Source organism: Lutzomyia longipalpis, chromosome 2, assembly GCF_024334085.1.
Source record: "Lutzomyia longipalpis isolate SR_M1_2022 chromosome 2, ASM2433408v1".
Taxonomy (NCBI): Eukaryota; Metazoa; Arthropoda; class Insecta; order Diptera; family Psychodidae; genus Lutzomyia; species Lutzomyia longipalpis.
The window spans coordinates 26,267,325-26,293,689 of record NC_074708.1 but is presented as its reverse complement, the minus strand read 5'-3'; the positions used below and the strand labels follow the sequence as shown (position 1 = coordinate 26,293,689).

The 26,365-nt window shown below is 35.2% G+C and overlaps 1 protein-coding gene across 1 annotated transcript; it reads right to left on the bottom strand.

Moving 5' to 3' along the window:
- Window positions 1-1,003: 1,003 nt before the first annotated feature.
- LOC129789820 (CD109 antigen) lies at window positions 1,004-26,067 on the bottom strand. The gene is made up of 9 exons (XM_055826859.1): window positions 25,852-26,067; window positions 12,748-12,824; window positions 11,204-12,650; window positions 7,622-9,348; window positions 4,879-6,573; window positions 4,585-4,778; window positions 4,344-4,518; window positions 2,817-2,922; window positions 1,004-2,626 (listed from the first exon to the last, which is right to left on the bottom strand). Exons 3-9 carry the CDS (start codon window positions 12,618-12,620, stop codon window positions 2,397-2,399), a joined length of 5,544 nt encoding a protein of 1,847 aa, XP_055682834.1. The 5' UTR covers window positions 12,621-12,650; window positions 12,748-12,824; window positions 25,852-26,067; the 3' UTR covers window positions 1,004-2,396.
- Window positions 26,068-26,365: the final 298 nt, after the last annotated feature.

The window sequence follows — 26,365 nt, the reverse complement described above, 5'->3', positions numbered from 1 at the left end:
AAAGCCTTAATCGTGGGCGTTGGACGGCCGGACGGAAAAATTTTTGGCGCATACGTTTTTTGGAATGTGGGGACCCTAATTCGTGCTCATCCCAAGTTTGAGCCCGATCTGACGACTTTGCATTTTAGAGTGTACACAGAAGCTGTGCTTCTTTGAAGAAAGAATCACAGCTAAAATGTAAGACTTACCTTTTGAGCTGATCCACTTTCCCTCCTCCTTAATCCCAAGTTAATTAAATAATTATACTCAAGTTTTCTTAGACCTTCTTAAGATTTCTTAAGTCAGGCAAAATTGGACTAAATGTACATTTTTCGATTCCCGAACACAATCAGGAAAAATCTTCGAAAAAGATTAATTAAGCCCGATTTAGTCTGACTTAAGAAACCTTAAGAACTGTTTTACAAAATCTTTAGAAATCATCATTTTTTTTATATAGAAAACCTAAGATATCTTAAGAAAACTTGAGACAATCTTAAGGAAACTGAAGTATTTCTTAAGTTGTCTTAAAAGAGACATAAGATTACTTAAATTTTCTTAAGTTAGAATTTCTTTTTTCTAACAATAAGTGAAAGTTAAGAGTTCTTAAGATTTTTTTAAAAAGTTTTTTAATTTTTTTTTTAAATTTTCTTAAGACTTATTATATTTTCTTGAGAAAAACTTAATTTTTCTGCAATTTACTTAAGAGAAACTTGAAATTCCTTAAGTCAGGCTAAATGCATATTTTTCGAAAAATTTTTACAAAATTTAGAAGTCTGAAGTCCATCAGAAAAAATCTTAGAAAATATTCATTTAGCCCGATTCAGCTTGACTTAAGAAATCTTAACTTTCGCTTAGAAAATTTGATTTTGCTTAAGAAAAATTGAGAAAAATTGAGAAGGAATTTTAAAAAATCTTAAGAATACTTAATAAATCTTAAGACTGTCTGACAAGTGAATTTCACAAATTTCCTTCAACATGTTCCATCAATCCGGCTCTGAATCTAAAGTAAAACATCAAAGAATAATTTATTTTTATTTATAGAAATTTATTACCTATTTTCTGAGGTACAGTTAACAATATAAAATATTTTCCTTTCACTTTTTTTTCACTATCAAAATTGGATTTTCTGTTGTAAATATTTTCTCTATTTTGGGAGCTTTTTATCCTTTATCTGGTATTTATTATTTTCCTGGCAATAAAATGGACTTTTTGTGATATTTTCTTCGTATTTTCTCTATTTAAGGCACCTTCGTCACACACTAAATGCTTATTTTTCTCTCACTATTTATCTATTTATCAGTTTATATTTTCTTTTTTTTTTGCGGGAATGAAGTTTGCTGATTTATAAAGAAATTTAAAAAAAAGAAATGATTTCTACGTGCTTATTCAAAATGATTTTCTTCATTAAATTATTTACATTCTGACCTACAGATTTATTGTAAAAAAAAAACAGAAAATTTGTAGAAAAACTTTCTAAATTTCTTTTCCTTTTTTTTGCTTTTTAGAAGGAAAATTCTACGAGTAACTACAGAAATATTATTATTTTAAAAACTACAGAGATTCCTAGTTATTTGTATCTCTCACAGAGATTCTTTTTTTTCCTTTGTCTTCCTGCGCATCTCAAAATTTCTTTAAAATATTCTTTTTTTTTCATTCTTTTGTGCCTTTGTAAAATGACTTTAAATCAATAAAAGAATAAATTCACAAAATGATTTTACAAAAAAAAACACATTTTAAAAAATGATTTTTTTTCGCACGATTTGGAGGCGTAGAAAAATTGTAAAATATAAAAAAAACATAAAATAAAAAACGTGAAATAAAAAATTGACCAGAAAATGGACGGCCTGGATTAATTCTTAATATACATTCGAGTGATTTTCATTTTTAAAAAAAATGAGAAATATTTTTAAGAAAAAGAAATTCTTTTCAAGTTCCTTTTTGTACATTTTCCCGCCCTTTTCTTCTTCATACAAAAAATTCTTTCTTTAAGGCGGAAAAATCACTTATTCGTTAAACTTTTCTTCTTAAGTATTGTCATTCATCGTTCAATCCTTCAATAAAAAAAAACATTCCCTTTGATATGAAGAGCTTTTCCATGCAAGCGCACTTTTGTTTCTTTTCCTAAATAATATTTTTTTATAGATGGGATTTCTTTACAAAGAAAAAATACTTAATTTTTTGAGATTTATCATTAAGCTGCTAAATTTTCTCTCCCTTCTTGCATTTTTCTCTTTCAATGCACTAATAAAAACGGTATAAAAAAAACTATTCACATGAATGAAATCAATTGAAATTCCTACGACTTTTAGTGTTTTGTTTGTTTGTTTAAATGGAGGTTTGCGCGCGCGATTCTTCGAACACACGATGGCAATTTTCCTTCCTCATTCACTCTCTCGCTCGCTCATCCCCCTCCCCCCCTACGTATTGCCCACGGCGAGAGAGACTAACGTGAGAAAGCCTCTGCCAGTTATTCTAAAATGTCTCACAGTTATCGCTACAACAGCCCCGAGGATGAGGAAGAATGGAATTGGGGCCTTGATGGCTGCATTGTAAATTGCACAGTAGGGACACTGCGAACTGCCGCACACTTCGCAAATATTCAGCAAATACGTGGGTAAAGCATCAAAGAGTGTCTCATTGAATCGTTCTGAAAGATGCCGCAAATTGTTTAATTTCTTCTCTTTCTTTGAAAGAATTTTTTTTCTTTCACAAAAAAAGATTAAAATTTTGATCAGAAAATTATTCTTTTGGTCATATTTTCATGATCAAAAAGCAGAATTTTCTGATCCAAAGACGGGACCCTTGAAAAAAAAAAGAGGAAAAGAGGAGAGTCTTACCTGGCGCATAGTAGTCATAGACACGAATTGGCAAATAGCGAGACATATTTGCCACAGGGAACCATCGTTCGATCGTGAAATTCAAACAGACATCCTCAGAATCCAGCTGAAAATTCAGAGAAAATAACTTAGAAAAAATCTTCATTGTTATTTGAATGAATTAGTTCGGATTTAGCAAAGAAATTGAATTTTTGCCAAGAGATGGCGCTTATTTGTTTATTAATTATAATTTTATTTATTATGAAAAGTCGAGTGTCCCTTTTATTTCCAACTTGATCTTATTTCTAAATACAAACTACAAAACTCCCAAAATTTTATAGAAAAATGAATCACAATTAAATTTTTATTTCGACAACTACCGCCATCTATTGTTTAATTTTAGGACACTTTGAAGAACATTAACACCTGAAGGACAAAACTGGTACTCGTTGCCAATTTGTCTGTTTTTAAACGTCACAGAATATTATTTATTTCATTTATTGAGAAAAATTCTCTATGTTTGTGTAGAAGAGTTTAATTAATTCAGATTCAATTAATTCAGTTAGGGTTTCTGTTCCTCCAAATATTAATGATTCAAAAAAATATTAATTTATTAATAAAGACTTTCGAATGAAATGAAACTAAAAGAAACTTAGCGAAAAATTGTAAATTATGGGATATATTCTGTTAAAAACTTTAAAGATATTTAGGGATTTTGACAATTAATATTTTTAAATCCATCTATTGTCATTCTATAAAAGAAAAGTAAAGAATTTGTTCTTCGAGAAAACAGTCAAAAAAATCTTTAACGTGCATTGGAAAAAGTAATTTTCTTTAACCCTTTCGCATTTTTTGGGTCATACGCTACTTTCGTTTCTCTCCAGCGCTTTGCTCTCCCAAAATGAATTTTATATGGGAAAATTTAATTAATTATAACTATTAAACTACGGATCTGTAGAAAAAAACCCTTGGCACAGGGTTTTTATACATTGTAAAGAATATTTGGTGAAAATTTCAAGCCATTCCGTACTCTTAAATGTATAACCTTCCCTTGTAAGATTAAATATATTCAATTTAAACGTTTATTAACCCTTGAAGGTTTTGGTATTTCTAACCTCAAACTTAGAACTTAATTTTCTATTAAAAAATAAACATTTTTCCAAGTTATTTTTCAATGAATTTCTAAGTAATTGAACTTACCTACTCAATAAATATAGAAGTTATCGAAATAATTTAAAAAAGATTGCATTTTTTGACGATTTAAAAATTAAATTGGCCACAGTGGCCAGAAAAATCCTCCAAGTGTTAAAGAAAAAAAAATCAAAAACAATTTAGAAAATTAATTTAAAAAAAAATGCAAATAAATGAATCAACATTTCCTGCTTTCTTTGCTAATTTTATGTAAAAAATTCAAAACTTTCTTTACACAATCTCATAAACAAAAATCACTCCTATTCACCCCATTAATTCCTCATTACTTTTTATTAGAAAAATCATTTAAAATTCATTTTAAAAAATCATTAAAAAAGAAATAAAATTTGTACTCACGTAGTCAAAGTAGAAGAGAACTTTCTTCTCGAAATACTTGGCGCGCTGGAGATTCCTGACCCTTCTGCTGAGGATGTAAGAGTCGAGTTTCTGTTGCTGCACAAAGTATCCTGTTGGAATGGCCACGTCAAGGACAGCCATCCCCGAACGAACGGATTCATTAACATTGATCCACCTGAAAAGCAAAAATTTCCCATCAAATCCTTCCCTTCAATTGAATCATTTTTCTCTGAAAACTAACCTCTGACATGAGTAGTAGGTGATGTGAGACTGATTCCTTCCGTGAAAGACTGCGTGGGCATTTAGATCAAATGCAAAAACTGGCGGAGCTGTTTGGTACTGCTTATCGTCCACGTTGTACTGCACGTGCATTTGGAGGATGGCGTAACCAGCGCCCTTTGCTTGCACCTTCACCGTTCCCCAGGCGTTAGGAATCTGAAGGAAAACAAGGCCAGTTTACAAGTCTACCCTTACGGAGATCAGACGATACAACGCCTGAAGCTAGAAAACAAAACCTTAGAAAACGATGACTTACTTCTAGACTCTGAAGTTCTGCTAGATTCTTATTTGTGATGTAGAGCGATTGAGATTTCCCTGGCAGGGAGGTAGCTTCAACTGTTACAGCTAGTTGGGAGACGTCACGAATTCTCGTCCTTATTGTGTACTCAATGAGAGCCTTCATGGCTGTGCTTGTATCCTGCGTTGAAGCCCATCCACCGTCCGTCAACCTCTGAGCATTGAGCCATCGTACAATTGGGTCCACAAACAGTTCTCGCCTTGCAACGTAAACCAGCAGTGCATAGGCTGTTGTCTCAATGTTCAACGAGTCATACTTGTACGGCAACCGCGGGAGACTGAAGTACTTCTGATTCTCCAACTTTGTCGGCGGTTGCGGAACTTCTTCATTGCCCCAGTACATAAACTCCCCGATTGTTCGAGCATGTTTCGCCAGAATACTGAAGGCCTGTTCTGCATGCGGTGCATTGCTCTGCATCAGCGCATACGTAACTATTGCTACCTCGTACGGCCCCCCAAAGTCCTTAATCAGCTTCAAATTTCGATCTATCCAATCTATAGCCCGTTGCTGTGCCATCGCCACCCGCGCTCCTAACCCCCCTGCTGCTAGATCCTTCACACTAGCCAACGTTATCAGAACATGCGCCGTTAGCGTGATATTCCTTGCACGAAGCAATTCATTCTCCGTCCCATTCATCTTCCTATCAGGCGACCACGTTGTCTCATAGAACGACCCCTCAGGCATTTGATGCCTCAACAACCACGCTACACTCTTCTGAATCATATTCGGATCGATGTAGATGTAGTTTTCCCATTCGTAGAAGCTTGCCTCTTGGAAAATCCTCACACAGTACGCCGTAAGCCAAACACTTGGATCTGATTGATTCCAATCTGAGCGGAAGAGTGAAAACGATCCATCCTTATTCATAAAGCTCAACTGTCGCTGATACCCAATATTCAGATGATGGAAGGCATGCTTCTCCATTGTCTTATTCCGCTGATTAATCAAGCGCATGTAGTAAACCGTAAAGAGATTTGCAGCAAAACTGAACATGTTCTGCTCAGCAGACTCCATCGGGAGGTGAATCAAACTCGTCACATTAACAGGCATTGTGGGAAAGATTGGACCAACTACGTCACCCACAAGACTAATTCTAGCCTTATTCGAACCGTACACATAGTAACGATCAACTTGGTACGGAATAATGGGAGTCTCTGTAACATTGACGTGCATGTACTGGAAGACATAAGCACGATTGCTCAGATCCAATAAAATCGACTGATGACGATACTGCGGCAGACCATCGGCTTCAACATGCAGCCTTCGGGTCACTTTATCCAATCCCAGGAGCGTAGCAGCGTGAACTGTTACATCAATATCCCCAAGACGTTGCGGTACGATCGGCAGGTAAACAATAGACGTGGACTGAGCTTCCAAATAGATGAAGAACTGATGCTCTCCAAAGGATGTACGTGGATTGTAAGAACGAACAATTCCGTTCTCCTCAACGTGAACGAATTTATAGTCAGGCGAACCGTGCAAAACAACCGTTGCCTCAATGGCATTCGTCATGTAGTTAAAAACGGTCACACGGATGCCAACTTGTTCACCCTGACGGCATTCTGTTGGCATTTCGACATTTATAAAGAATGGCTGAACTCCGACGTACTCTATTGCCTTTGCAATCATCCCGAAGCCCATTGTTGGACTTACCTAAAGAAACGTGAGAAGGAAAAACCTTCTGTTAGTCGTTGTTACATTTTTACTCCTATTAGAAGTTAGTAAAGTTGGCTGCTTCTGATCTTTGTTAGCAGCTTTGTTATGAAACTTTACGGTTTCTCGGAGAAACTTAGCAGTTCATCAGATTCTCTAAAAATACCAAGTCTTCTAACGAAGCTGATAACTTTTAAGCCTATAAGTCTATAAGTCTAGTCTAAAGTTAGCAGCTTTTGATAGTTTACGAACTTTTCTTAAACTTTTAGCTGCTTTCAATACTTTATTAACAACTTGAGGAAAAGTCAACACAAGGATTAACGTCAAGCTAGAAAACTGTGTAGTTTTTGACATCTTTTAACAGTTCAGACAGAGATTTATCGTTAATTTTAATTAACTCTTGATAACTTGTCATTGCCAGTTCTTTTTTAAAGAAGACATGTTGAAAAGTTAGAGTTCTTGGGAATAAGTCCTCTAATAAGTTTCTTTGATTAGCAGCTCCAAGAAAGACTTCAAGAACTGCTAAGCTTTTTTAAAGTCCTTAGTTTTATTAAGAAATCAGTAGCTTCTAAGATCAGACAGCAGCTTGAAAGATCAGACCACAGCTTTGATAAGAGACTCTTCTGAGAAACTTGTTAATTGATCAGATTTTCTTTAAAAAAAAAAAACTAAATCTTTTAACAAAGCTGCTAATTTTTTGACTTTTTGAAGTCCCCAGGAGCTAGAAGAGACTCTGAAGTCAACAGGTTTTGATAGTTTTTGGAGTTTTTGATTCATTTTTATCAAAATTTGAGAACTGGTAATATATTTTTTAAGTGTTAACTTCTGTTATTTCAGGAGTAGGCCTTACAAGGAGCTTCCTTTTAAGCAGCCTGTATTAGTTTATAAAGAAGACTTCGAGAACTGTTAAAAGTCTACAAACTTTTATAAAGAAATTCAGCAGACTTTGACATCAGAGAACAGGCTTGTTAACAGTTAGGAGAAAAGTCGGAGCAAACTGTTTTTGTCAAAAATTTCAAAACTTAAATGAAAGCAATTTGAGACTCACCCCAAAAGCAGAAACCATCCACAGTGCAGGACGATGCGGTACGTCAATGTTGAAGATATACCTTCCATGGGGACCAATATTAACGTCTCTCCAGAGCCAGACATTCTCATAGTGCCTCTGAATACGATTGAATCGATACTTCCGGAAATCCGCGAGGAGTGTTGCATTGTGATAATCACAATTTATTTCATCCGTTCCATCTTCGCAGTCAAGGTAGCCGTCGCACTCCTTGTCAAGCCGGTAGCATCGCCCATTGAGGCATTCCCCATAACCCAGAGAAGCATTGCAGATCTCCTGACGACGCGGCAGGACTGCATCGGAGAAGACAACAAGCCCGGCAAATTCAAACGTTCTATTTGCATCAATGCCAAATGTTGACGAAGGATAGTAGACCAATTCATCGGGATTGCCTTCATGGGAGTACCAACGATGCTTGAACGTTCCATTGGTTTGCTCATCGAATGTTGCCATTTTCGTTATAACATTCGCATAGGTGAGTTCATTGCCTGCCTGCATTGTGTAGAAGGCATTGTCAATCCCTGAGAGCCCAACGTAGGCTCCGGGTTCTCCGTAAATGGCCACTTCAACTTTGTCTCCTGTCCTTGCCTTGCGATTGTTGATGTAGACTGTGAAGTTGTTCCGGGAGATTCCGTTAACGGGGAAGGTTAAACTATCAGCCACAATTAGGCCCCTTCGGCCAACATGCCAGACAACAACCGTCGAAACCGGCGCCATTTCCGCACTTAACGTTATTGCCATCGTCCTGATACCCTCCTGCATGTTCTCCTGTCCCGTTAGCAGGACAATACCCTTGGACATGACGATGTAATGGAAGTTATCCATGTGGAAGTTCGACTGAACGTGCAGCACAATGTATTCACCCACTTTGGCGTCCGTTGTACTCGTTGTGATCTTCACCTGTTGATTCAACGGTGAATGATGCCCCAAAAGTAAAAGTTCCGAACTTGCTCGTTCCCCTCGGGAGTCAATGAAGTTCGCAATGAGTCTCATTGAAGTGGCATCATTGAGGAAGTCATTGGACTGCTTGCTATTGTCCAAATTCAAATCATTCCTCAAGTCAACTTTCAACTCCCAAATTCCATCCCGTTCGGACATTCGAATATTCCGCAGCGGGTAGTCTCGTCTTCCTCCTGAGCGGCTCTCAATCCATCCTGTGATCTCCATTGTCCCGTAGAAGAAATTGTCAAAAGGCAGCGGGGATCCATCGTGATATTCAGCCACGAGGTAGCACGTAAAGGGCATGGCTGGCTTGAAAACCTGCGGCGATCCACCCAGGAAAGCCACGCGAATGGATGAATTATAGATCCTCGTCATGGCATAACCCTCAATCACTTCGTCGTAGAATCTCTCTCCAACTGTGGCCGTAATGAGAACTTCCATGCCCGATAAATTCGGCACAAGTTGCTCAAGTTCCGCCATTGGGTACTTAAAGTCAAACGTCCCATTGAAGAAGCGAAGGTAGGGCAGTTGATTCCTGTACGAACGCGTCCACGGATCAAAGACTTGATTGTACTCAGGCTTGTCCATCCAGAAGGGCCAGCGCTCGTCAAAATTGAAATGTTTCTCCACAATGTACGACTCCTGGAAGCCCTGTTGCTCCCTGTAGCGATCCTCGAGGAATTGACGATCAGGCGGAATATTTTGGGGGCCAAACAAGTTGTAGTAGCTTGCATCCCTATTGTAGTATTCATCCTCCCTGCGGTAGCCTTTACGGTTAAATAAAAAGATTTTTTTTATTGAAATTTCAATCCTTTCAGGAATTTCAAGACAACAAACAGATACTTTGAGAACCTCGAAGACGTTTTAGGGCGTCAAAATTGAAAGTTTTCTCATGTAAAAACTCTAAAGGTAAAAACTGCTGGAACTTGTTAAAAAAAACTACTAGAATTCAAATTAAATTAGATATCAATTATTAAAACTAATTACTTAAATTAAATCAAATCTTTAAAAAAAATTTTTAAAAATTGGCATTCCTAGCAGTTGATTTTTTCTAGCAATAAAACAATGAAGTAACTATCAGACCTCAAAGAGTTAGGTCCTGCTAAATGGGAATTTATAACTTTTTTTTTCTAATAAATCTACCTACCAATCGTATTTTTAAATTTTTCTTGCACTTTTTTCGGATATTTTTTTTTTTTAATTTTTAGAAACTTTCTGGTAGATTTATGAATTTCATAACATTTATTTATTTAAAATTCCATTTTTATTAATTTTAGACACGTCAAATATTGCTGATTTTCCGTCAATACGAAGACAGTTTTAGAATTTTCTAGTACATAGTTCTGTGCACTAGGAAAAAAAACATTTCAGTATTTCACGCTCCTTTATGCGTTTTTCCTAATTTTTCTAGCAGTTTTGTTTTTCTATTAAAAAAATAGTATTTCAAGTTTCTTACTGCATTTTTCATTATTTTTCTAGCAATTTTTTGTACTTAAAAAACCTTTTAGTATTTTAGGCTTATTATTGCATTTTTCCTATTTTTTCTAGCAGCTCTTTGTACTGTAAAAACCATTTTAGTATCTCACGATTTTTATTGCATTTTTCTAGCAGTTTATAAAACTTTCTAGTAGTATAGAAAATCTTCTACCTTTGTACGGTTTTATTGATTTTCGTTTTGAAATTAATTTATATTATATTCGGACACTTAAAAAAAATCTAGCAGTTTTTTTCATCCAGGATATTACACTAAAAAAAAACCTTCAGTTGGTCTTCAAAGGGTTAAAATATTTGTAACATAACCAAAAATAAATAAATAAATTCAACTGATGGGAATGTTCTTAAACTTTCAAATGCTTCAAATCAATGAGTAAAACTTGTCACACTCTACTGAACTTTTCCCGAACAAATTAAAATGTATCTTTATTAAATTATTAATTTTTCTTATCAAAAAATACCTGTTTTGAATTTTATTAATTCTCCTGACAAAAAAGAAATTTTTCTTTTATAAATAAATTTATTTTTTTTTTTTTGCAAAAAAATCTTATGATTTGTTTTAAACTGTTTTACGTCCATTGGATGGTTCATCAATTCAAAATTGTTTTTAATTAATTTTTCAAAATTAATTTTTAATGATTTTTTTTTAATTTAAAAATTAATTTTTATTGATTTATTTATTTAAAAATTTATTGTTTTTTTTCTTGTTTTAAATTCGATTTTTCTTTATTTATTTCTTTAAAAGTGTATTCTTCTCAATTTTGTATTTTCTCCAAGCAAAGTGAAATTTATCTTGATTAAATTATCGATTTATCTGATCAAAAAAATTTCTTTTGTATCTTTTTATTTCATTTTCCTGACAAACTTAAAAACAAATATTCTAATCAAACGAAAATAATTTTCTTATCATTTCCCTTTAACCTTTTCACTTTCATTGGGTCATTAATCAATTCAAAATCATTTCAATAATTTCCCAAATTAGAAAAACGATAGATTTGTGCAAAAGAAGTCAAAGAAGACATTTTTTATTGAGGAAAGTTCTCCCTTTTAATTTTTCTATATACTTTTTGTGAGCACGAAAGGGTTAACATTCATATAAAAAACTTGATAATTTGAGACAAAACTCACCTCCACTGTTGCCCACGCGATAGCGCTGATTGAGAATCTTCGGATTAATGAAGCCAATTGGCCTGATTGTCGCCTTGAGGGTGAGATTCCCCCGAACTGGGGCTCCACTCGTGAAATTCGCCATGATCTTCCCATAAATGTAGGGGTCGGTGTTGAAGAAGAACGCCGGCATTGTTACGTTCACCTCAAAGCGTGACTGATAGTACTCCTCCACTTGGAACGAGTGCTCCTCCACCTGCCCACGAGCCACTACGCGAATCTTCCACTCCCCATAGCGTGGCTGATCTGACAGTTTGTAGTTGAGACTCACTGTGCCCAAATTGGATTGCCGGGAGAGCCATCGTCGCATTATATTCCCCTGGGGGTCAACCATGTACACATCGACGGAATTATCAAAGCCCCTGAGCTCTGTTGTGATTGGAATTGTCCGGAAGCGAACTGTCTCACTCTGCATGTAGACAGGTTTGTCTGTTTGCACAAAGATCGTCATGGAGCGTTGGGAGAAGGTAACTTTGGTCTCATTGAGGAAGGCAATGCCACCCACCACGGCATTGTAGAGCCCCTCAACGCGTAGTTTGTACTCCCCAATGACACTGGTTGTGGGAACACGCATTAGCAACTCTTCCGGGATGCCCTCTTTGACATCCTTTGAGTCTGCACTCATTTCAACGCCATTCCGTGAAATACTCGCCCTGACTGTGATGGGGAGTGGTGTGGAGACAACATTCACAGCAACACGATAAACTTGACCAGGACGAACCATTCGTGATGCCACGATAAAGTACGTTGCCTCATTTATGATTAAATTATCATCGGAAGTGTAGAGATTCCGATTGAACGGATTGAGGCTGGGATTGAAGTCACGATCACGCGCACCAGCGGTAAAGGGACTCCCAGGAACACTCGACGAAGGATTCCGCCCGAAATCTCGATTCCCAAAGCCCGTATTTGCTCTCTCCGTACCAAAGGGGCGTGTTGGATCATACGGACGTGGGGCATTTGGATCAAAAGGTCTATTTGGATCTAGGGGATCTCGCTGTGGCCCAAAGGGATCTCTCGGAGGCCCAAAAGGATCCCGCTGTTGCCCAAAATTATCCGTCGTCCCAAAAACATTCCCCCCACCACCGAAATTATCCCCCCCAAAGCCCCCACCACCCCCAAAGGGCGTCCTGTCAGTCGTCCCACCAAAGTACGAACTATCCCGCGTAACACTGAATGGATTGAGATCATTTACATCGCGATTAGTGGGCCCCAACCCATCGTAATTCTGCGTGGGGTAGCGATTTTGCTGATCATCCGCACCGAAGCGCGTGTAGACATCATTGGGGGAATTGGGCTGCTGACCCATTGTCCTGTCAATCATCACCATCAGCAGGAGCAGCGACACCGCACGCGCCCCTTCGCCACGCCGCTTCATCTTGCGGCTGACTCACAGCACCGTCGTAATCTACCCAGGAAGATCACGAAATTACCTTCAATTTTCCACGCATGCATGCCCCAAATTTTAAACCTTCAAAATAAATAACAAAATTTCCCCCACTTACCCTTTCGAGACGACAATCAATTAAATGAAGCTTGACCATGCAGACAAAACAAAATAAAGAACGTTCAAAAGATTCCTCTGCAATTGAAAAGAAGAGAAAATCATTTTATTTTAAATTGAGAATGAAGAAAAAGTTATTTTAGGATGAAAACATCTGCCAGCCTTTTAGAGCATCTTGTCTGGAAAGTCCCGATCGGACAATTAAATAGATATTTATCGCACTCTCCGCAGTCTCTTCTATGTTGCATTTTGTGAGAAAAATCTTTGAGGAACAATTAACATTTTAATTGGAGTTCAAAATGCAAAGCAAATCACATTGTTGGTTGTTGTGGAGGGAAATTTGCATTTAAAATGCTTTCGTGGTGCTTCGGAATAGATCGGGAGGGCTTCGGGAATGATCGTTGAATTTTTTACGTCAAAGGAATTGATGACCACTTATATGAAAGATGATCCTCTATCGCAGAACAATTTTAACCCATTCCATCTTGTAGAGGATCAAAAAACATTGAAGAATCGCGAGAGAAACTCCCCAAAATCCACTGGGATCACATCGAAAAGTGCAAATAAAAATTGCCAAAAAATTCAAATATTGCGACGCCATTTGTCGTTTTTATCCTTATAAAAAATGTTTGAAAACTTTTTTGTAGACTTGTCGCTCATTTTCCGTGGAGTTTTTTTCTAGTCAAAATAAATGTTTATTTTTTCGTTTCTGGAGTGATTTCTACATCTGAATCAGGTGATCCACTGTGAAATGAAGCTGAGGGAGGTTGATAGAACCAGCCCTTTGCAAATCAAAACAAATCTTTTTACATTTTTTTGGGCCTCTTTGGCAGTGAGAATTTTAGCAAATCTTACCGTGTTGAATCTCATCCAGCGCAATATACCTGATTCTGATTCTGAAACATTCGACGGAGTCTTCAAGCAAATCATGACCAGCACGGAAGACATTTCTGATATTGCTCCTGAAAGTCTCTTTCTGAGATTGGAACACTGAGCAAGTCCACAAAATCTTCATCACCGTCTTCCCATACATCTTCCCCAAGAGCAATGACTTCCTGGAGCTGACAAAAGTGATTCTCAACTCTCATTTTGCCTCTCAGAGTTCTTTTCTGCAGAATGCCCATGAGGTTTTGCTGGAGATATTGGGACTTCCGGAAGCGAAAGATTTGCTGCGGCACATTGAAATTGAATCAATGGGCAGTGAACAGAAATTCTATGCCCTCCTCCTTGTTGCATCCGCTCTCGAGGAGGCTGCAATGTCAAGACATCCGGAAGTCTCATGAAATTATTCACAGCAATAAACTCCCAATGAGTTTGTTTTCTTAGTGCTTTGAGAGTATCATTAGATGCACAGACTTCCAAGGAGCAGAAGATTTCACAGATTCAGATGTAGAAATCACTCCAGAAACGAAAAAATAAACATTTATTTTGACTAGAAAAAAACTCCACGGAAAATGAGCGACAAGTCTACAAAAAAGTTTTCAAACATTTTTTATAAGGATAAAAACGACAAATGGCGTCGCAATATTTGAATTTTTTGGCAATTTTTATTTGCACTTTTCGATGTGATCCCAGTGGATTTTGGGGAGTTTCTCTCGCGATTCTTCAATGTTTTTTGATCCTCTACAAGATGGAATGGGTTAAAATTGTTCTGCGATAGAGGATCATCTTTCATATAAGTGGGCATCAATTCCTTTTAAACTCGAAATTGACGTATCGGTTGCAGAAAATCCATGGAAAATTCTTATACAGACAAAAATAATTTCATTTAGTAGAAATTCAACGAGCAGAAACAAATGAAATAAAATTGCATTGAATTTAAAAATTATAATAAAGCACTACCTAATATAAATTTGAAAAAAAAATAAAATAAAAATTTTATAGACTCAATTTTCTCTCTTTTTCAAGCCTAAATAAATATTTTAAAAATTCTTAGAACAAAAACTTCATAATTACAATTTTTTTAAACAAATAACTTCTTCATAGAAACTTCTACTATTTTATAAGACGATTCTGAAATTTGTCGGAAAGCGTTCGGAAATGATCGTTAATTTTTTTACGTCAAATTTTAAACTAAAAAATGACGTAACGGTCGCAAAAAAAATATCACAATTATTAATTTCTGACTAATCCTTAGAAAATTCTTACAGACAGAAAAATAATTTCAATTAACAGAAATTCAACGAGTAGAAACAAATGAAAAAAATTCCTCAAACATTTTGTTCAACAAAAAGTGACTTTTCTCCACATAACAGAGGTTATACCATCCCCTTGGTAAAAAATTAACGACTTGCAAATTATTGAATAAGTTTCTTCAATCGGTACGCAGTCGGACGAGAAGATTTATTGTTGTTCTAGAAATTGTTAAAAACAATGTAAAATGTAAAAAAAAACCTATGTTAAATGTTTGAATAAATGTGTCCTTTCAGCCACTGAAGAAGACCCGCTATTAGGGTCGAAAGCATTGGTTTTAATTGCTACTTTTCCTTGGGTGAGCGGGAATTTCCTTTAGCGTTTATTTTTAACAAAAATCATCTAATTATTTAATTCGGATTGAGTCTGGAATTAATTATTCGCATATTTAATGAAATTCGCTTTAATTCTAACTAAACGCCAGAGGGCCAAGAATTTTTCATGCGACATCTAGTGTATAAATAAAATAATAAAGTTTGCTTAAAAAATTGTTTCTGTTTGTAAAATCTTGCAATAAAACTTTGCTTCTTAGCAATAAATTTTACTTTAAAATAATTTCAAGAAATTAGCTAAATTTTAATTGACGTGCTGACATCTAGCGGAAAATTTAATTTCAAAACTGTGGCATTTACAAGAAATTACATCAATTAGAAGAAAATTAGTCAAATTTCCGGGACAAGGAATACAAAATGAAAAATGAATCCCCCTAAAGGTATTATTATTTACTTTTCCGGTTAGATGGTGGCATTAATGTGTCAAAGGAAATGCAAGAAGAAGACACGATGATTGAAATAGTGATTTAGGGCAAGCCCAAAATAAATATCCGCAATTGACAGAGCATAAAACTATTTTAATTGCATCCAAAAGTTCACTTTTCTTCAACATCAATCAAACAAACATCTCTTTTGGCACTCTCAGGCGAAGCATATATACATATTTTAGTCCAAACAATAGATGAGAAATTTATCTCTCACCCCATTGAGGATCTCACGTTTTTGGGAGGATATTTTGTGCAAAAATTAGACTGCAGATGAAACACGAAATGGGAATGAAAAGGTAGTGTTGAGGACTCATTGAGACGAGGGGTTCGTACCCCGGAAATTTGAACTGTTTGAGCTGCATACGACAAATTATATTTAAACATCATCCATCAGTGGGTGTACCATGTGTCCTGCTGAGTTCTCCTTCCCCCCGAGTACTTTTTTTTTCTTGTCTGACAGAGACACAAGAAGGGCTGATCTCAAGAGTTGCGGTAATTCACTCCACCTTCGTATTCAGACAGAAGTCAAGCAGCAGCAGAAGTTCTCTGTTTACTTCCTTCAAACTTCTGTGTGTGAAGAAAAGCAGACACGCGTGTATCCCTGGAAATTTAACCCGTATTCCATGGAAGAAAAAACTGATAAAAACTATGCCAGAAGCCCATCACAACCTGCTTATCCCCTTCACTGCAATAAAACCACGTTGTGAGAGATCAAGCCAGGAGGACATTCATTGTAGGAACATACACACACAACATCCCATTCATCACAAAAATTATGCTTTTAAAACTCTAAAAGAAAAAAAAAATAACCCCACGCACAAAAAGGCAAGCAGTTGGGAAATTTAATCCTTGACTGAGCACAATTTTATGTGTACAACATCCACCCAAAAAAATTTTATTATTGAGAAAAATTCAGCAGCATTCAATGAGGTGGTGCAATCATAAATTTTTCGTATTTGCCACGTGAACTTTTTCACTGAGAAAGAAAACAATAAAACATCTGTTTTATATTCCCAGATAGTATTACATTGCTTTGGTCGATGCGGAGGGAATTTTTAGCAAAAATACACCACAACCCCTGTTTTTGGTGTGTTTCACCAAGGGGTGTTTATCTGGCGAATATTTTGGTTTCCGAATACTTCTGATGATCTGAAAATTTGACTTCACATGCTTTATCTTTTGCCTAAAACCGATTACTCAAAACCGAAAAAATATTCAAAAACGTATTTAAGAATTTTTGGTTTAAAAGTCTTTTTTTTTGTGTTGAATTTACTATTTTGTATCAATAAATTACTACTTTTCGTTATGATTTTAGTCCTTTTTTAGGCTTAAATGATTTTTTTTAAGTTTCTTAATCTGAACAGTTTGGAACTAAAACCAAATTTTTATCGTCTAGATTTTTTTTGGGGTTGAATTTACTATATTTTGGCTTAAATTTAAAACTCTTCGGCTTAAATTTATTACCTTTCGGTTTGATTTAAGTATTTTTATGTTTTGATTTAAAATTTTTATGCTTTTACTTATATTGAATATATTGGCAAATAATCCGAATATTTCCCAAGATCCGAATAATTTCGTCCAGATAAACCCCCTTTGAATTTCACCACTAAAGCACGTGAGGAATTGGCACACAGGGGTTGATAAAATTGTCATGAAAATATTTTTAAATGTAATTTTAGCAAAAGAAATATTTTAGGCAAAATTTTGAAGGAAAATGCGAGTAAAGAATTAAATTATTTCTGAAAACCAAAACTTGTGGCCACCTACAGGGTGCCACAGATTCTGAATGAAAATATTCGGATTTTCGAAAAGATTTGGATGATTCGTAAAAAAAATCAAAATATTCGGCAAAAAAACAATCTTAAGTTTTTAATCTAAAAGCAAAAACACAAAAATATTAAATTTAAGCCTAAATATTTCTAAATTCAAGCTGAAAAAATCGGTTTTCACCCATAAAAAGTTTCAGATTGAAGAATAAAGTCATAACATTTAATAATTAAAAAGTACACTAATTTAAGTCGAAGCATTCGGTTGATTAGTCCAAAATATCAAAATATTATGCAGATAAACACTTCTTGATCTTAATGCAAATTAACGATGAATAAAAATAGAAAGTTTTTGGTGTAGTGGATAGTTCCTTTTTGATTTTGCGAAAGTCTTCGGTTCAATTCTAGCGCTGGATTTTTTTTTAACTTAAATCCCTTTCCAAAATGTCTCAAAACTTATTAAAATCAATTGATATTCCAGTAAATAAAATTTGTTCAATATTGAATGAATGAAAAAATTTTATTTCACCCTTTGCAAACTGGAGCTTGACCGTATTGACTCAATAGACTTATCAATTATTGATCAATATTTGATCAATTTGATTGATTCAATCAAGATTAAGCATTTGGTAGCTTTTAATGTGTAATTTAGTATCTCACTAAAATAAACTAAACTTTTTAATGATTTTTGTGTATGAATTTATGTAGTAAGAAAACACAGGATTTTACCAATTTGAATTTATGATTAAAATTCCCCTCAAAATCTTTCTTTTCTCAACAAGGATTTAACAATAGACTTCCCTTTATTTTTTATATTAATTTTATGAGGATAAATAGTGGGAAATAAGTCTGTCAGTCTGTCAAGAAGTGTTCAAGACGCTGACATTTCCATCAAGAGGTATTCATTAGTCAAGTCACCCCAATTTTTGGCAAAAACAATTCTCATCTGTCGTATGAAGAAATTGTACCTTCTTCCACAAAGGATAAATTACCCATCTGCTCCCCTCTAAAAGTGTGCTGACTAATTTATCAATCCACTCCAAACTTCTTGCAATTCTTTGACAAATATTTTTGGAGCAAACCGCAAAGTTTTTTAGAAAATCGACGCGCCATCAATTTGTGGACACAAAGCGATGAGTTTATGTTTTTTTGTGTTTAAAATGTTTTTCTATTTTCAATACACAACAACTTCCCATCAAGGCTGTGCGTTATGTGATAATGGATGGAGTTTGTCAGTGGATCGCGCGACAATATATTGTAACAAAACATTAGATGGGTGTCAGGAAATTACGGTCAGTGATCTCTTTTAATTTATATTTCCCACCACAAAAGAGATGCCACCAAATTGATCATTTTTTTTCTTTATTCTTTTTTATTGGGAAAATTTATTTCCCAACATAATAATCCTGTGGAAGATTCCCTCGAAAAAAAAAAATATTGTCCCAACGCGAGGTATTTCCTTTCACACGTGCAAAGTGCACTGATGATGTGAAAAAGAGGTTTTGGATTGTAAATAAAACACACAAACCTATAAAAATGTTCTTTTCGGATGATTAATCCCCCCACAGAGAGGAAGTAAAATGGGAACAAAATGGGAAATGAAATCCACCGGGAAGAGAATGAGCGTAGCGATTGCAAACAGGTGTAGTAGCAACATAATTTATTCGTTTGGAATAGAGAGAAGAAGAAGAAGAGTTTTATAGACTTCTCCTCTTGCACAGAGTTTAGTTGAGGAGCAATTTTCAGGGATGATTTACATAAAACATGAATTCAATGCACGTTTTGCGCTGAAAATGAGATTAACGCACCCACCCCCTCTCAGGGGACCTTTGCACCAACCTCCCTTTATGACATTTTCATCCCCATTTATCTCGAGGGCGTTTTCAATTCGCCCCTGATGGGAATTGAGAGCGCTTCTGTGGCTGAGAAAGAGGGAAATTGTTGATGCAATATTTCTTGTGTGACTACCGCACAGGGATATGCGGTGAGGGAGACATTTTGCCATTTAAATGTACGCACAGGGTGGGCCTGAATTCTCATTTGAGAGGAAATTAATTCGTTTGAGGAATTTAATTTATTTGCAATTTTTTTCGCGATGATTTACTCGCTAGATGGCGCCACGACTGAGACGCCTCCAAGCGGAGAATTATTTACTTTTATTCTTCATATTCGTTGTATAAAGAAACAGACTTATTTTTTTTAATCAAAATTAAACGTTATAAAAAATTTCTCCGCTTGATGTTGTTAAAAACAATTTCAGCCCTCTAGTGGTTAATTTTAAATAAATGAAAAAAATAAACAAACTTTTACTACATTCCCTACAGACAAACTCTTTAAAAATCAACGTAAATTCTTCCCAATCCAACATTCAAAATATCTCTTGAAAATACCGAGAAATTTTCAAAAATTCTTCAAGAAAAAAATTCAGAATTCCTTCAGTTCCTGACCTATTGCGTAAATTCCTGGAATCCTCCTCTTTGATTTTCTATAATTGAAACCATCAACTCTGGGTTATTTCAAATGTATCCCAAATACATTGTTTGACGTTGAATTTCGAAGCTCATTTGTACGCAAAGGCATCCAACCAGAAATAGCGCAAGACAGCGGAAAATTCAGAGGAAAAATCCCTTTTGAGAAAATTGGTTTGTCTCTTTCGCTGACACCTTTTTGCCCCGCAATGATTGCATTCTCCCCATTTGCGTGTTCCAACAATAAAAGAGAAAAGAAAAGAAGAATCCTCCTCCTGCCCTTTACTTTCCTGCGTGTGTTTATCTTCTTGCCAAAAATGAAACAGGGGAGTTAATATAAAAGCAAAGAAGTCGAGAGACAAGCAATAAAGTATAAAGAAGAAAAAATAAACAGTAAATGCCGAAAATATGCTCAAGATGAAATTTTGAAGAAGGAGGAAGACAGTATGGAATCTATTTTGAAGCTGAGAAGCATTATATTGGTCTTGAAGCAACAAACATACCCAGACCAATTTCTAATTAACAATGATTTTACAACGATATATCGCATCTCCCGCGCCCCAGCTTCATTCATCGCCACACATCAACTGACCATTTTTTTTCCTCTCTTTATTTTATTAACTTAACTGACTCACAATCTCAACGGCAATTCGCCTCTGAATGTGTAGTAGACGCCATGCTCCCGGAATGACTCATAAAATGCGAATTGTAAACTCTTCTTTGCACGATGGGTTCAAATTGTTCGTGCACATCGACAGCCAAATGCCTGAAACAATTGCCCGATTGAGCGACATCACACCGAGAAGTTTGATGCCTTCCGATATTACGAGATTCGACGTCTCAAATTATATACAAACCAATTCATTGCATTACATACTTTGTATGTTTGTTATGTTTAATTAAGCAGTGAAAATAAAATTATCAAGAAACATCGTGGAGCCATCAGGGAGAGAGTGAGAGAACATTCAAAGTACAGAAAGAAAAATCTCTCCCTTTGCTCTGTTAAATTTCCTCAAAAAAAATAAGAAAGTGTTTTGGGTGAAATGCAGTGACATCGAGACGAAAAAAAATCAATCCAGAAATAGAACTAATATAGGAAAGTTAAGAGAACAAATACACACGCAAAGGGATTTTTATTTAATTTAATTGCTAAAAGCGAAGAGGTCACGAAAGGGCGTCCTTTAGTGGCGCGCACTCTCCAGAAGAGTAACAAAAAGCGTCTCATTAATATGCTCTTTGTGGGTTATTTTTTCCCTCCCGAAATTCTCTCTATTCTCCCCCTTTGGGATTATAGGGGAGACAGGGGATAAATCACAATTAATTTGTTGGGAAATTTATTTTTAAGTGAATTATTGGTGGGATGTTCTGTTTTAAAAAAAATTAAGGAGGTACTTTACACGTTTACATTTTTATTTCTTGAAGAAATTTTTAGTCAGACTAATTTATTGAAGACGTTTCAAATCTATCTGATAACTATGTAAATTATTCGTTTAATCTGTAAAATATTCGTTTCATTTGTAAAACATCGTTGAGTTTGTAAAAAAAATCGTTTTATTTGTAATATATTACTTGAATTTGTAAAATATTCATTTTATTTGTAAATTATTCGTTAAATTTGTAAAATATTCATTTTATTTGTAAATTATTCGTTTAATCTGTAAAATATTCGTTACATTTGTAAAACATTCGTTGAGTTTGTAAAAAAAAATCGTTTTATTTGTAATATATTACTTGAATTTGTAAAATATTCGTTTAACCTGTAAAATATACGTTGAATTTGTAAAATATTCATTTTATTTGTAAATTATTCGTTGAATTTGTAAAATATTCGTTTGATTTGTAATTTATTCGTTTAACCTGTAAAATATTCATTGCATTTGTCAAATATTTAATTGTTCTGTAAAATATTTGTTTAGTTTGTAAAATCCTCGTTGAATTTGTAAAATAATTATTTGATCTGTAAAATATTCCTTGAATCAGTACCTAAAGTTTTCATTTGATCAGAAAAATTCTTTTTAAAAGATATTCTAATTAAAAATCAAAGTAAATTAATTCCTATAATATTAAAAAGAAAAAAAGAAAAACCTCTTGTAAAATTCCCTCAAAATACCCATCTACCAATACCCCAGTCTCCCCTATTTGGGAACAAGAAATAACCCACCAAAGGAAACCACTTGAATTGTCATCTAATTAAATATCAAAACTCATTGTAATTTATTCCACATGCAAAACTTTTTCCTTTTTATTCAGCATAAAGGTATTAAACTTACTAAAAACGGAAGGGGAATGAAGGATAGAATTGCATGAAAATATGCATACAGTGGGGCGACCCTATTTTTTATCAAAACAACTCACTCAACAATATAATAATAATATGAAAATTTCCGAATATATCTGCAAGGAAAAAAAAGGAATCTACAGCTGCTACTGCATTCGCTATGGCGCCTGCATTCCTTTTTATAGGGTGTGCTGCTGCCTGTAAAACCTATACGGTTAAAGGACTGCAGCAAGGAGCAGCGATTTTCAACATATGGCACACGGACAGATACATTTTATTCCGAATGAATGAGAAGATTATTATTACTTTCATACTTTGGGGGAGTTTAGCAAAAATGCAGATCATCGCACGACAGGAGAGAGAGAGAGCAAATCAACCAAATCACATTACGAAGGGATGACCATTAAAATCACCCCCAACTACCCTTCTGCGTGTAGATTTACCACCGGATTATGCGAGGAGAGAAAGGCACGGAGAGATTAATTCAGCAGATAGAGGAGATAGTTTGGCAACATTAAGCGCTAATCCTGGCACTTTTAGTGGAGTTTCGGGAAATTCAAGAAGTGAAAATAAATGAATTTTATTGAGCGATAAAATACATCATCAGCCCCCAAAAACTCAGAAGGGCAATGTCGTGGAGATTGAGATATAAATTTCATGGCGTGAAGATCATTAAATTCCTTCAAGAAGAGATAAGAATTTCAGCATCATACACAAATGGAGGAAAATCATTTTGAAAATGAGATGATTACCGATTTATGTTTATGAGGCGAAGAATAAATAAATAGTGTTGATTTCGGGAAGTGTTTTGCACTCAATTTTGTAAGCAAATATTCTATTCTTGAGAGAGAAAATTGATTTTGTCTATCTGGTGTGATTTTTGCATTTTTTTTGCTTCACGTGCATATGCTGCATACCATAATAAACATCCTAACTTGACAAAAAATTGAATTTATAAGCATTTTTATTATTTATTTGAATGAAATCTGCTCATTTCGCCGCCCTGTGATTCTCCCCCATAAAACAACCTACCCATAGTTCATTTTACCTTTCCCTCAATCTTAGAATTTTAGAGCACAGAAGGGGGATAAAATTGTATTTGAGAAATCTCAACGCAACACCCTCTGCTATATAATGCAATCATCATTGGAATGAATTAAGGATAACACATAATTTCCGAGAGGGGTTCCTTCCTTGGCTTTTCAGGGTAACGCGTGCGGGATTTTGATACAAAATTCATCCCCCTTTTCACAAACCCCGAAATCACTTTCACTCTGCTTGCTGTACCCTGTCTCGCCCTCTCAAGCCATTTATTCTGTATTTATCCAGAGCATGTCAGCAAACAACGCACCACGCTTTCGAGCATGAATATCCTCTTGAGGAGAAAGGGGCTCAACAAATCCAATTCCACGCGGAAGGATTCTTTCAAAGGCTTTTGCTGGTGCGTTGACATTATTTATTTTTTAGTTTAAGTTAGGATAAAAAGGCGCCGGAGTTTTTTTGCCTGCAGGAAGTGCAATACAACAAAAATAAAAAAAAAATGTGCAAGAGGTCCTTCCCTCCTTACAGCCGCCGAAAAATGCCGCATAGAGAGAAATCCATTTAGAATCTAACCCTATGTTGGGTTAGTTATTGCAGCACCCTTGGATTCCCATTCTAAGCCCTCCTGAAACACGGTCTGAATTGCATTCATTTGTCCGGAGCCCATAAAATACGCGCTGTCCCTGGGCTAGAGAAAGGGGGATGAGGAAGAGAGCGAAATAGTCGTAAAGGGGCTCTCCTGAACAATGTACGCAATGTTTGTCTGCCAATAAAAAAAATCCACACGGACAAAAAGGAAGGGAAAAGACATGCCAGGCTGAAAAAAAAACTCTGCTGAACATTTAGATCTGAGATTAAATTCAACGAGGAGAGAAAGGGGACAAGTTCAGTATTATCACACACAATTATTTGTTTTTAATTTTATTTGAAAGTTCTTCAAATGCTTCCCTGACAAATCTGTCTCGTCCATATCCTATGAACTCAATTGGGAAATGAAGGGAATTTAATTAGGTCTGAAATTCTAGATGAAACGCTAATATAAATTTACGGCATTAACTTCTGAATAACATTGTGAAGCACTAAAAAAGCCAAAGAGTGGGAGATATTGAGCGTTTAATTGGAAGAATATCACCCCCTCAAATTTCTTTTTTTTTGCTTTCCTTTGCAGAAAGAAAATCTTCCATTTGGGGGTGCAAAGTCAAGGGGGAGAAATTGCAGTATAAATTTTCCTTGATTGTATTAAAGTTTTGCCATTATGTACCTGACAAAGGAAGCCCCCCTTCTTAGGTCTCTTCCCTTTCATTTATTAATTTGATAAATGGTATGAATATTTAGATAAATAATGAGGAGAAATTTAAAAGGAACGTGCACGCAAATTTTAATGAAAATTCCACGAAATTTCCCTAAAGAAATTGCCATTTGTTCATTCGTTCTATGCTTTTTTGATATTTTTAATTAAAATCATAAAATAATTTTTTTAATTAAATCATTAAAGGAATTTTTAAAAAGTTAATTTGATTAGATTATTTGAAATAAATATTTAAAATTCTAAGCTTGATGCAAATACGTAAGAAGCATAGGCATGATGCATATGTGGACAAGACTAAATCGTATGCAGCAATGGCAGCAATCAAATTAATTTTAAACTTTAACGTAATTTTTGATATTTTACATCAAAATATTTTTTTAAAGTTTTTAATTTAATTAAATATTCTACGAGTTCTGATATTTTTAAATAAACCATAAAATAAATTTTTAATCAAGTCATTAAACGAATTTTTAAAAAGGTTTTTTTTTTTAAATAAAATTAAAAACTGCAGCAAATATTAAAATGCTTAATATTCTACGCTTGATGCAAATACTTACGAAGCATAAGCATGAGGTCTATATAAAGCATAAAAATTAATTTTAAACTTCAACGTAATTTTTTTTTTGATATTTTACAACAAAATATTTTTTAAAGCATTTCATTTTAAATATTTTATAAATCTGATTAAATTTTTTTTAGATTCTAATAAAATTAAAAAAAAAAGTTAAATAGTTTAAAAAATAATTTAGTTTTTTTTTTAATAAAAAACTAAAATTAAAAAAAAGCTCCAAAAATTCGAAATTTTTGTCACATACTCAGAAAAAAATTGTTTTGTGTCGCGCCAAAGGTGTGTCAGTGTGCTCGAAACAAATGCACACACAAACAAAACCCATTCAATTTGTCCAGCATCGTGACGTAAACAAGGTGAATAACTGAATTTTCAATTAATCCGGCAAAATACGCCCCGCCGCCCCCTACTGGGGGCACAATCCATTCCCTTGGGGCCCGCGAGACACTTTCAGAGCACTCTGTGGCCTCAAACACCCCCGTAAAGGGTTAAAACCTGACAAAACACGATCCTTTCGGAAGGCACGCCCCATTTTTTTTAGTTTCTCCCCAAATCCACAGGTGCGACTTCCAATAAGATGCCGTTTTGCGGCGCCCCTAGCACAGAAGGGCCCCACCGTGCTCCATGGGGGTGAAAAGCAAGACAAAAGCTGGCAAATGCGGGAAATGAGGGGATATTTTGGGTGGCGGTTAACGCCCAAATATGCGAAGTATGCAAATCACCTGCGTGTGTTGGGTACGGTTCGAGTGATTAATCCTCAGTCTTTTCTGCCTTAATCCACGGGAAATCCTCCCAGCATTGGGGCTGCACCACAACTCAACACCTCAAGCTTTTCTTTTGCACCAACTTTTCACTCACAAAAGCGTTTCATTACATCAAAAACCAAAGCAAAATTTCCACACAGAAGACTCGCGCGACTTCACGCAACAAACACCACCAAATAAATGAAGAGGCAAAGCGCGAGGTGGCGCACTGATGACTCTTTCATTGCCCCAATAACGCACGTCGCAGGAGGAATTCCAATAAAATGTCCAACGAAATATACTGCATTTTCCGTTTGGAATTAACCCTTTCGTGTCTTAGAGGGAGGGTGTAAAAGTAAAATCAACTTTAAGCTGTATATTGATGAATTAACGTAATTATTAGCAAAAATAGGTTAATTTCAGTACTTTCGGTACTTTTATCATTGAACATTTTTAGTTTCCAAAATAGATTTTTCCGATTTTTCCCTTTTGT

Excerpts from the sequence above, each read along its gene's own strand:
- LOC129789820 (XM_055826859.1), bottom strand. The coding sequence starts at position 12,620 with ATGAAGCGGCGTGGCGAAGGGGCGCGTGCGGTGTCGCTGCTCCTGCTG. Across the intron at positions 6,574-7,621 it reads GGATGGTTTCTGCTTTTGGG|GTAAGTCCAACAATGGGCTT; the intron begins GTGAGTCTCAAA and ends ACGTTTCTTTAG. Across the intron at positions 2,627-2,816 it reads CTATGACTACTATGCGCCAG|AACGATTCAATGAGACACTC; the intron begins GTAAGACTCTCC and ends GGCATCTTTCAG.